This window comes from Oncorhynchus mykiss, chromosome 22, assembly GCF_013265735.2.
Source record: "Oncorhynchus mykiss isolate Arlee chromosome 22, USDA_OmykA_1.1, whole genome shotgun sequence".
Classification (NCBI taxonomy): domain Eukaryota; kingdom Metazoa; phylum Chordata; class Actinopteri; order Salmoniformes; family Salmonidae; genus Oncorhynchus; species Oncorhynchus mykiss.
In genome coordinates this window covers 28935612-28947983 of record NC_048586.1, presented here as the reverse complement: position 1 = coordinate 28947983, position 12372 = coordinate 28935612, and the positions used below count along the sequence as shown (strand labels likewise).

Genomic DNA, 12372 nt, shown 5'->3' with positions numbered 1-12372 from the left:
TGTAAAGCCTCTCTAAAAGTCAATATAAATACAAACAACATCACGAGCACATTGGCAAGTTCATGTATTTATCTTTTCATTGATTACATCTAGGGTTAAGTGTTAGGGGTCATGAAACAGACAGAGAGGGCGGTATGAGGTACTCACTGTCGTCCGTGGTCTCATACTCGTATTTGGGGCTGTAGGCGCTGTGTCCAGCGGAGGTGCGTGTTCTCAGGCTGAAGACGTAGCAGGTGGAGGGCTTTAACCCTGTGATGATCACACTGGGGGCTTTGGTCCGCGTCGACGAGTAGCTCAACTCCTCATGTTCCTTCTCGTAGTACTTGACCTCATAGTCGACCACCAGCAGGGAGATCTGTTCTGGCTCCAGCCACGACAGGGCAATGCTGTTCTGAGCTGCCCAGTCCTTCTTCAGCATGCCCACCATAAAGGGACCTGGAGGGAACAATCAGAGAGAATAGTAGGGGTCAGGTGTTCAACTACTAACATCAAATCAAATTTTATTGGTCACATACACGTGTTTAGCAGATGTTATTGTGGGTGTAGTGAAAATTCTTGTGCTTCTAGTTCCAACAAGTGCAGCAATATCTAACAAGTAATATCTAACAATTCCAACATATACCCAATACACACAAATCTAAGTAAGGAATGGAATTAAGAATATATAAATATACTGTACGTCCCCCAAAAATTCTGGGCTAAAACGATGTAAGGAATACTACATAAAATACGAAATACTGCAAAGTTTCCTAAGAACTAGAAGCGAGGCAGCCCTCTCTGTTGGTGCCATCTTTCCATTTAATCTGAGTAGTGATGGAAGGCTGACACCAGCTTCTGATTATATGCTTCATCATTTTACAGGAAAGGCTTTGCTTTCCTAGAGATAAGCCTGGAGCATCCAATTATCTTAATATCAAATATTAGGGGTTTTACGGTCATACTAGCGTCTGTGGATCCTCCAGTGACAACAGGTATACCTGGGAGATTCGGTTAGTTAGCTGTGTTGATATAAATCATATTAGTCGTGTGTTGATTACATTAGTGCTGAGTAAATATTGTCCCAGGGCTTGACTACAGCCACCGGCAGGTGATATCAGCCTCTCACTAATTAATATCCTATTAACTCAACATGGTAAACAGTTCGCTAAGATTTATCGACATAAATACCGGTGTTATGAAAACCTTTCAAAATAGATGGTGAACACTTTCTTTTTAGGGATGTCAAACTGTACTGTGTAACGGCCAAGGTAGGGGGTAGGTTATGACGGCAAGAAGTAGGTGCAGGATTTATTGGAAAAAAGGAGCAGAGAGTAATCATCAATCATTAGAAGAAAGACACTTTAAGTGGCTTTAGTCAGCCCTGACTTAACATAGAATACCATACACATCTTGTCCCCTCCTTCTCATCCCAAAAGATGAAACAAACTGATTTAGATACCCTATGTGGCGGGAAGCCAGTGGAATATACTATCCCCATTTATAAACAAGTGGTGTCAGGTAGGCCTTAATAGCATGCTATCGCCCACATTTGTCTTACATTACCATGCTGGCACAAAATGACTCAATACAGGAATGTGGGCCTGAAAAATGACAAGTAAATATCAGTAAAGGAAAACAGGACAATAAACACTATTATGAGAATTACAAACACTTCTCAAAAGTGAACTAACCCGTACCCACAGTGTGATGATTAAAACTCCTCTGTTTATTTCAGATCCATCAGTAACTGGACTGATGGATGTTTCCTACAGTCATATCACCTTCGTGTCGAGGCTGCATTTCCAGCAGGCAGTTTAGTGCTGTGAGCTTAAACTAATTCTGCCTCCTGATCTAGTTCAATGCTTGGTTTGTTCTTAATAATGAAGAACATAATAGCCTTTCAGGCTAGTAAGGCTTCCCAAATGTAAGCTAAAATTGAACAACAACATAATATCATGGCTGATTGAAATTAGCTGATTTATTTTGCATAATGAGTCAGCTGAAAGGTCACTTCATTTTCTCACACACACACACAAAATAATTATCATAACATCGACAGAAACACATACACAAAGCTGACAACTTATTAGGCTACACATGACTTTACATAGTAGGCTACATGTCACATCATTAATACCAGCCCTCACTCACCTGCTTCTCTCCATCCGTTGTTAAATAGAATTGTTACATTGGAGCAGTGCACAGAGTGAGCCAAGTTGATACATTGTATATCATTTCATCCCAGATATAACAAAGAGCACAGGCCAGTCTGAGGCGTTTGTTTGCAAGTTCACTGTCATGCAGCAGTGGCAAAGAGGAAAAAGGCAGGTATACTTGCAGCTTTACAGCCAAGACAAGGGCTTGTCACAAACGGCTAAAAAATGTCACTCCTACAACTGGAGCTACCTTTTTTTTCTTCCTGCGCGATTTGGAGTGTATTTGATAGAATTTCACAAACCAAGTCATGGGCCGTTTTAAACTAATCCCAGCTGGCTAATTATTGGTTTGATTCAGTCATGTTACCTAGCTAGCTAACAACCTGGTAACTTGACATTTGGTTTAGGCACATTTGAATGGCACAGGAAAAGGGTCTGCTACTCATGAGACGTGCTTCAAAAGGTAGTATTCATATAGACATAACTATATGAACAACAATAGAAATGCAACATGTAAAGTGTTGGTTTCATATTTCATGAGCTGGAATAAAATAATCCAGAAATGTTCCATACACACAAAGTGCTTATTTCCCTCAAATGTTGTGCACAAAAGTGTTTATATCCCTGTTACTGAGCATTTATCCTTTGCCAAGATAAACAGGTGTGGAATATCAAGAAGCTGAATAAATGCACCTTGTGCTGGGGACAATAAAAGGCCACCATAAAAATGTGCAGTTTTGTGGCACAACACAATGCTACAGATGTGTCAAGTTTTGAGGGAGCAATTGGCATTCTGACTGCAGGTATGTCCACCAGAGCTGTTGCCAGAGAATTGAATGTAGATTGTTCTACCATAAGTCCGCCTCCAATGTCATTTTAGAGAATTTGGCAGTACGTCTAACCGGCCTCACAACCTCAGACCAAGTGTAACCACATCAGCCCAGGACCTCCACATCCGTCTTCTTCACCTGCAGGATTGTCAGACCAGGGCAGCTGATGAAACTGTGGGTTTGTACAAATGAAGAATTTCTGCACAAACTGTCAGAAACCGTCTCTGGGAAGCTCATCTGCATGCTCATCGTCTTCACCAGGGTCTTGGCCTGACTGCAGTTCGGCTTTGTAACAGACTTCAGTGGACAAATGCTCACTTTCCATGGACACTGGCACGCTGGATGAATCCCAGTTTCAACTGTACTGGGTATATGGCAGACAGCGTGTATGGCGTTGTGTGAACAAGCGGTTTGCTGATGTCAACATTGTGAACAGAGTGCCCTATGGTAGCTGTGGGGTTATGGTATGGGCCAGCATAAACCATGGACAATTGCATTTTATCGATGGCAATTTGAATGCACAGAGATACCCTGATGAGATCCTAAGGCCCATTGTAGTGCTAGAATTGAGCTCTGGTGCATTCTATTCCCATTGATCATGATCTTGATTTGAGTCCACCTGTGGTAGATTCAATTGATTGGACATGATTTGGAAAGGCACACACCTGTCTATATAAGGTCCCACAGTTGACAGTGCATGTCAGAGCAAAAACTAAGCCATGAGGTCGAAGGAATTGTCTGTAGAGGTCCGAAAAAGATTTGTGTCGAGGCACAGATCTGGGGAAATGAGAAATTTCTACAGCATTGAAGCTCCACAAGAACACAGTGGCCTTCAAACTGCCAAACTGAGCAATCGGGGGAGAAGGGTCATGGTCAGGGAGATGACCAAGAACCCGATTGTCAATCTGACAGAGCTCCAGAGTTCTTCTGTACAGATGGGAGAACCTTCCAGAAGGACAACCATCTCTGCAGAACTCCACCAATCAGGGCTTTATGGTAGAGTGGGCAGACGGAAGGCCAGCTTGGAGTTTGCCAAAAGGCAAAAACCGGTGAAGCATGGTGATGGCAGCATCATGCTGTGGCAATGTTTTTCAGAGGTAGGGAATGGGAGACAAGTCAGGATCGAGGGAAAGCTGAACGGACCAAAATACAGGGAGATCCTTGATGAAAACCAGCACCAAAGCGCTGAATACCTCAGACTGGGGTGAAGGTTCACCTTCCAACAGGACAACGACCCTAAGCACACAGCCAAGATAACGCAGGAGTGGCTTTGGGACAAGTCTCCGAATGTCCTTTAGTGGCCCAGCCAAAGCCCGGACTTGAACCCGATCGAATACCTCTGTAGAGACCTGAATATAGCTGTGCAGCAACGCTCCACATCCAAACTGACAGAGCTTGAGAGGATCTGCAGAGAAGAATGGGAGAAACTCTCCAAATACAGGTGTGCCAAGCTTGTACTGTCATACCCAAGAGGACTCGAGGTTGTAATTGCTGCCAAATGTGCTTCAACAAAGTACTGAGTAAAGGGTCTGAATACTTATGTATTTGCTTTTGCTTGGTCATTACAGAGTATTGTGTGTAGATTGATGAGGGGGAAAAACAATTGAATCCATTTTTGAATAAGGCTGTAATACAACAACGTGGTAAAAGTCGATGGGTCTGAATACTTTCCAAATGCACTTTATTTTTGTTCAGTGTCTTTCACTTTCTGGTGCTCTTTACATTCTGTTTCTGAAGATTAAAGAAGGTTTCATGCAGTGTTTTCCCCTAACTGACACAATGACATGTACACTCCTTCCTCCCATTCCTCCAGCCAAATCACAGGCAGGGCTTTGCAAATATGAGCAAATCAGACATTCTATGCAGCATTCTATTATACAGGGAACAGTGTGCAGTTAAATTGAAGATGTGTTGTATTGAGTAGAAGTGTGAATTTCAGGTTTTTAGAGAACGTTTAGAAAACAGGAACAAGTGTCCGGGGGATGGGGCGAACAGTGTGCAGTTAAATTGAATATGTGTTGTATTGAGTAGAAGTGTGAATTTCAGGTTTTTAGAGAACGTTTAGAAAACAGGAACAAGTGTCCGGGGGATGGGGCGAACAGTGTGCAGTTAAATTGAATATGTGTTGTATTGAGTAGAAGAATGACTATCAGTGACAGTTTTTTTGTGTAGCTTATGAGCATAATGTTTAGAAAATGGGAACAAGTGTCCGGGAGACAGGGCGAACAAGGAAGCTAGGCCACTGAATTTTCCACCCTTGGTATCGTGATACTTGACCTGGTATCGCGTCGTTAGTAAAATGTTGGTAACGTGACAACACTAGTCCACACACACAGACACTGCGCCGAGTGTAACTGCTGTAGCATCTAGCTCAGTTAGGGGGCCAGCATCTGCTGCTAGCATATTGGCCTCTGATAGGGAACAATAAAAACGGCATAAATACAATCTCCCCAGCCTGCATGATTACAATCCCACTCCTACTGTTGCAGAGCAACATGTAACACACACAGCTTTGGTTTAGGAGAGTTAAGCTGAGACACACTGGTATACTCTGGTGCCCAGTAGAGAGTTGGCAGATACACTGTAGAAAACAACCCAACGAACTCTCACCTTCAGCTCTCAATACAGATGTAGGATCTTAATTTGATCACCGTGTTGCAGGAGAACTTTCCTGCAACAGGACATGTACAACATGTAGTGTATTTGAGGTTTAAAAAGGTTTCTGAAGTTTTTTTATTTCCACTTTTCAGACTTGATTTTCCCTTACAAAAAATGTATCAACCCCTACAAAAATGTATATTCATTTTTACCCACACAAAAATTCACATTTCTTGTTGCTGGAGGATTATTTTCCTGCTGTAGCAAACTGGCTCAAATTAAGATCTTACATATTTATGAGTGCAAACTGTATAATATTAGCCAGAATATTAATTGTAATTTACACCAGAAACAGCCAAAATACATATTCATATTCATACCCAAAAACTTCTGTTAGGGGGATGAGGCAAAATTGTGCTTATTGAATTTTCTTATTGAAATTCATGTGCAATGCAACACTGAACAGGGCTTGAAATGAAGGTGGAACTGAAGAGAGAAGCATTTCTCTCATAGCATTCCTTCTAAGGATTATACCCTATAGCATTTATATCAAAACCCCCAGTGCACAGTACATCTCTCTCTCGGAGGAGGAGGACTGGAAACCCATTATAATTATCGGTCAATTAGAATGGAAGCGACGGATGGATTTTCCAGTCTAGTGTAGTTAAGCTCCCAGTAAACTAATGTAGTCTCATTACAGCAGCTTGACATCTGTATGGTTTTAATGAGCTTGCCTGGCCCCAAGGCCTCCATTAACAGTTTAGAAAATCAATGGCTTCTATATTGATGCTTTAACACGCTTAAACGATATGAGAATGCTAGGTTACTAAGGGAGGGAGAAGAGGGAGAAGAGGGAGAGAGAAAGAAAGAAAGAAAGAAAGAAAGAAAGAAAGAAAGAAAGAAAGAAAGAAAGAAAGAAAGAAAGAAAGAAAGAAAGAAAGAAAGAAAGAAAGAAAGAAAGAAAGAAAGAAAAAGAAAGAAAGAAAGAAAGAAAGAAAGAAAAATAAGACTAATGTGGTTTATGAAAACATGTTTGAGAAAAACAATAACTATAGTAGACAAGGACATGTCAAAATGTCTGATTGTTTTGTTGCTACCCTGCCATGATGATGTTTTAGATTCTACTCAGGAAGGAATATGAGAGAGATCACCTTTTGGAGGACACACACACACCAATCTCTGATCTCTTCCTTCACTTATATTTGTTTATGATGCGTTCTGAGTTGCTCTGGAGAGCTGAGAGAGTAAATTACCTTTATTCATACAGGATGTAAGTTCCAGTGGGACCTTAAGTAATCATTAAGACCGTTCTGAGAGTGTGTGGTGTGTGTGTACAGCATATAGTGTGTTAGTGTGTGAGTCTCCCTTATGCAAGATCACCTCCCACCAGTCTTATAAACCCAACCAAACCTGACATCTCGGGAGCCTCTGACCTCATTGACAACTGAGCTCAACACCACTGCATAGTGGGTAGTCTGTAGACAGTGTTGGACATGTGGCGTAAACACAGACACCCTGTGTAAGAGTAAAGTGTCTGTAGACTAACAGTAAAGTGTCTGTAGACGGTAACAGTAATGTGTCTGTAAACTAACAGTAAAGTGTCTGTAGACTAACAGTAAAGTGTCTGTAGACTGTAACTGTAAAGTGTCTGTAGACTGTAACTGTAAAGTGTCTGTAGACTGTAACAGTAAAGTGTCTATAGACTGTAACAGTAAAGTGTCTATAGACTAACAGTAAAGTGTCTATAGACTAACAGTAAAGTGTCTATAGATTAACAGTAAAGTGTCTGTAGACTATAACAGTAAAGTGTCTGTAGACTAACAGTAAAGTGTCTGTAGACTAACAGTAAAGTGTCTGTAGACTGTAACAGTAAAGTGTCTGTAGACTGTAACAGTAAAGTGTCTATAGACTGTAACAGTAAAGTGTCTGTAGACTGTAACAGTAAAGTGTCTGTAGACTGTAACAGTAAAGTGTCTATAGACTAACAGTAAAGTGTCTGTAGACTAACAGTAAAGTGTCTGTAGACTGTAACGGTAAAGTGTCTGTAGACTAACAATAAAGTGTCTGTAGACTGAAACAGTAAAGTGTCTATAGACTGTAACAGTAAAGTGTCTGTAGACTAACAGTAAAGTGACTGTAACAGTAAAGTGTCTGTAGACTAACAGTAAAGTGTCTGTAGACTATAACAGTAAAGTGTCTGTAGACTGTAACAGTAAAGTGTCTATAGACTGTAACAGTAAAGTGTCTGTAGACTGTAACAGTAAAGTGACTGTAACAGTAAAGTGTCTGTAGACTGTAACAGTAAAGTGTCTATAGACTGTAACAGTAAAGTGTCTGTAGACTAACAGTAAAGTGTCTGTAGACGGTAACAGTAAAGTGTCTGTAGACTAACAGTAAAGTGTCTGTAGACTGTAACAGTAAAGTGTATGTAGACTGTAACAGTAAAGTGTATGTAGACTATAACAGTAAAGTGAATATAGACTGTAACAGTAAAGTGTCTGTAGACTGTAACAGTAAAGTGTCTGTAGACTGTAACAGTAAAGTGTCTGTAGACTGTAACAGTAAAGTGACTGTAACAGTAAAGTGTCTGTAGACTAACAGTAAAGTGTCTGTAGACGGTAACAGTAAAGTGACTGTAACAGTAAAGTGTCTGTAGACTGTAACAGTAAAGTGTCTCTAGACTGTAACAGTAAAGTGTCTGTAGACTATAACAGTAAAGTGGCTGTAGACTGTAACAGTAAAGTGTCTGTAGACTGTAACAGTAAAGTGTCTGTAGACTGTAACAGTAAAGTGTCTGTAGACTGTAACAGTAAAGTGACTGTAACAGTAAAGTGTCTGTAGACTGTAACAATAAAGTGACTGTAACAGTAAAGTGTCTGTAGACTGTAACAGTAAAGTGTCTATAGACTGTAACCGTAAAGTGTCTGTAGACAGTAACAGTAAAGTGACTGTAACAGTAAAGTGTCTGTAGACTAACAGTAAAGTGTCTGTAGACTGTAACAGTAAAGTGTCTGTAGACTGTAACAGTAAAGGGTATGTAGACTAACAGTAAAGTGTCTATAGACTGTAACAGTAAAGTGTCTGTAGACTGTAACAGTAAAGTGTCTGTAGGCTGTAACAGTAAAATGTCTGTAGACTGTAACAGTAAAGTGTCTGTAGACTGTAACAGTAAAGTGACTAACAGTAAAGTGACTGTAACAGTAAAGTGTCTGTAGACTGTAACAGTAAAGTGACTGTAACAGTAAAGTGTCTATAGACTGTAACAGTAAAGTGACTGTAACAGTAAAGTGTCTGTAGACTGTAACAGTAAAGTGACTGTAACAGTAAAGTGTCTGTAGACTGTAACAGTAAAGTGTCTATAAACTGTAACAGTAAAGTGTCTGTAGACTAACAGTAAAGTGTCTGTAGACTGTAACAGTAAAGTGTCTGTAGACTAACAGTAAAGTGTCTGTAGACGGTAACAGTAAAGTGACTGTAACAGTAAAGTGTCTGTAGACTAACAGTAAAGTGTCTGTAGACTGTAACAGTAAAGTGTCTGTAGACTGTAACAGTAAAGTGTCTGTAGACTATAACAGTAAAGTGTCTGTAGACTGTAACAGTAAAGTGTCTGTAGACTGTAACAGTAAAGTGTCTGTAGACTGTAACAGTAAAGTGACTGTAACAGTAAAGTGTCTGTAGACTAACAGTAAAGTGACTGTAACAGTAAAGTGTCTGTAGACTGTAACAGTAAAGTGTCTATAGACTGTAACAGTAAAGTGTCTATAGACTGTAACAGTAAAGTGTCTATAGACTGTAACAGTAAAGTGTCTGTAGACTAACAGTAAAGTGTCTGTAGACTGTAACAGTAAAGTGTCTGTAGACGGTAACAGTAAAGTGACTGTAACAGTAAAGCGTCTGTAGACTAACAGTAAAGTGTCTGTAGACTGTAACAGTAAAGTGTATGTAGACTGTAACAGTAAAGTGTATGTAGACTAACAGTACAGTGTCTATAGACTAACAGTAAAGTGTATGTAGACTGTAACAGTAAAGTGTCTGTAGGCTGTAACAGTAAAGTGTCTGTAGACTGTAACAGTAAAGTGTCTGTAGACTGTAACAGTAAAGTGACTGTAACAGTAAAGTGACTGTAACAGTAAAGTGTCTATAGACTGTAAAAGTAAAGTGACTGTAACAGTAAAGTGTCTGTAGACTGTAACAGTAAAGTGTCTATAGACTGTAACAGTAAAGTGTCTGTAGACTAACAGTAAAGTGTCTGTAGACGGTAACAGTAAAGTGTCTGTAGACTATAACAGTAAAGTGTCTATAGACTGTAACAGTAAAGTGTCTGTAGACTGTAACAGTAAAGTGACTGTAACAGTAAAGTGTCTGTAGACTAACAGTAAAGTGTCTGTAGACTGTAACAGTAAAGTGTCTGTAGACTATAACAGTAAAGTGTCTGTAGACTGTAACAGTAAAGTGTCTGTAGACTGTAACAGTAAAGTGTCTGTAGACTGTAACAGTAAAGTGACTGTAACAGTAAAGTGTCTGTAGACTGTAACAGTAAAGTGACTGTAACAGTAAAGTGTCTGTAGACTGTAACAGTAAAGTGTCTATAGACTGTAACAGTAAAGTGTCTATAGACTGTAACAGTAAAGTGTCTATAGACTGTAACAGTAAAGTGTCTATAGACTGTAACAGTAAAGTGTCTGTAGACTAACAGTAAAGTGTCTGTAGACTGTAACAGTAAAGTGTCTGTAGACGGTAACAGTAAAGTGACTGTAACAGTAAAGTGTCTGTAGACTAACAGTAAAGTGTCTGTAGACTGTAACAGTAAAGTGTATGTAGACTGTAACAGTAAAGTGTATGTAGACTAACAGTACAGTGTCTATAGACTAACAGTAAAGTGTATGTAGACTGTAACAGTAAAGTGTCTGTAGGCTGTAACAGTAAAGTGTCTATAGACTGTAACAGTAAAGTGTCTGTAGACTAACAGTAAAGTGTCTGTAGACTGTAACAGTAAAGTGTCTGTAGGCTGTAACAGTAAAGTGTCTGTAGACTGTAACAGTAAAGTGTCTGTAGACTGTAACAGTAAAGTGACTGTAACAGTAAAGTGACTGTAACAGTAAAGTGTCTATAGACTGTAACAGTAAAGTGACTGTAACAGTAAAGTGTCTGTAGACTGTAACAGTAAAGTGTCTATAGACTGTAACAGTAAAGTGTCTGTAGACTAACAGTAAAGTGTCTGTAGACGGTAACAGTAAAGTGTCTGTAGACTATAACAGTAAAGTGTCTATAGACTGTAACAGTAAAGTGTCTGTAGACTGTAACAGTAAAGTGACTGTAACAGTAAAGTGACTGTAACAGTAAAGTGTCTGTAGACTGTAACAGTAAAGTGTTTGTAGACTGTAACAGTAAAGTGTCTGTAGACTAACAGTAAAGTGTCTGTAGACGGTAACAGTAAAGTGACTGTAACAGTAAAGTGTCTGTAGACTAACAGTAAAGTGTCTGTAGACTGTAACAGTAAAGTGTCTGTAGACTATAACAGTAAAGCGTCTATAGACTGTAACAGTAAAGTGTCTGTAGACTGTAACAGTAAAGTGTCTGTAGACTAACAGTAAAGTGTCTGTAGACTGTAACAGTAAAGTGTCTGTAGACTGTAACAGTAAAGTGACTGTAACAGTAAAGTGACTGTAACAGTAAAGTGTCTGTAGACTGTAACAGTAAAGTGTCTATAGACTGTAACAGTAAAGTGTCTGTAGACTGTAACAGTAAAGTGTCTATAGACTAACAGTAAAGTGTCTGTAGACTGTAACAGTAAAGTGTCTGTAGACGGTAACAGTAAAGTGACTGTAACAGTAAAGTGTCTGTAGACTAACAGTAAAGTGTCTGTAGACTGTAACAGTAAAGTGTATGTAGACTGTAACAGTAAAGTGTATGTAGACTAACAGTACAGTATCTATAGACTGTAACAGTAAAGTGTATGTAGACTGTAACAGTAAAGTGTCTGTAGACTGTAACAGTAAAGTGTCTGTAGACTGTAACAGTAAAGTGACTGTAACAGTAAAGTGACTGTAACAGTAAAGTGTCTATAGACTGTAACAGTAAAGTGACTGTAACAGTAAAGTGTCTGTAGACTGTAACAGTAAAGTGACTGTAACAGTAAAGTGTCTGTAGACTGTAACAGTAAAGTGTCTATAGACTGTAACAGTAAAGTGTCTGTAGACTAACAGTAAAGTGTCTGTAGACTGTAACAGTAAAGTGTCTGTAGACTAACAGTAAAGTGTCTGTAGACGGTAATAGTAAAGTGACTGTAACAGTAAAGTGTCTATAGACTGTAACAGCAAAGTGTCTGTAGACTGTAACAGTAAAGTGTCTGTAGACTGTAAAAGTAAAGTGTCTGTAGACTGTAACAGTAAAGTGACTGTAACAGTAAAGTGTCTATAGACTGTAACAGTAAAGTGTCTGTAGACTAACAGTAAAGTGTCTGTAGACGGTAACAGTAAAGTGTCTGTAGACTATAACAGTAAAGTGTCTATAGACTGTAACAGTAAAGTGTCTGTAGACTGTAACAGTAAAGTGACTGTAACAGTAAAGTGACTGTAACAGTAAAGTGTCTGTAGACTGTAACAGTAAAGTGTTTGTAGACTGTAACAGTAAAGTGTCTGTAGACTAACAGTAAAGTGTCTGTAGACGGTAACAGTAAAGTGACTGTAACAGTAAAGTGTCTGTAGACTAACAGTAAAGTGTCTGTAGACTGTAACAGTAAAGTGTCTGTAGACTATAACAGTAAAGCGTCTATAGACTGTAACAGTAAAGTGTCTGTAGACTGTAAC

At 39.3% G+C, this 12372-nt stretch overlaps 1 protein-coding gene across 3 annotated transcripts in view; it reads right to left on the bottom strand.

The window, feature by feature from the left end:
- epha6 (eph receptor A6) overlaps window positions 1-12372 on the bottom strand; it is a 220950-nt gene that overhangs the window by 28756 nt on the left and 179822 nt on the right. For all 3 annotated transcript variants that reach the window (XR_005038811.1, XM_036959048.1, XM_036959046.1), the window contains exon 8: window positions 148-435. Coding sequence is in view for 2 of the 3 variants with exons in the window: in XM_036959048.1 (XP_036814943.1) it covers window positions 148-435 (288 nt within the window). In the remaining variant the exon portion in view is untranslated. The remainder of the gene's footprint in view (window positions 1-147; window positions 436-12372) is intronic.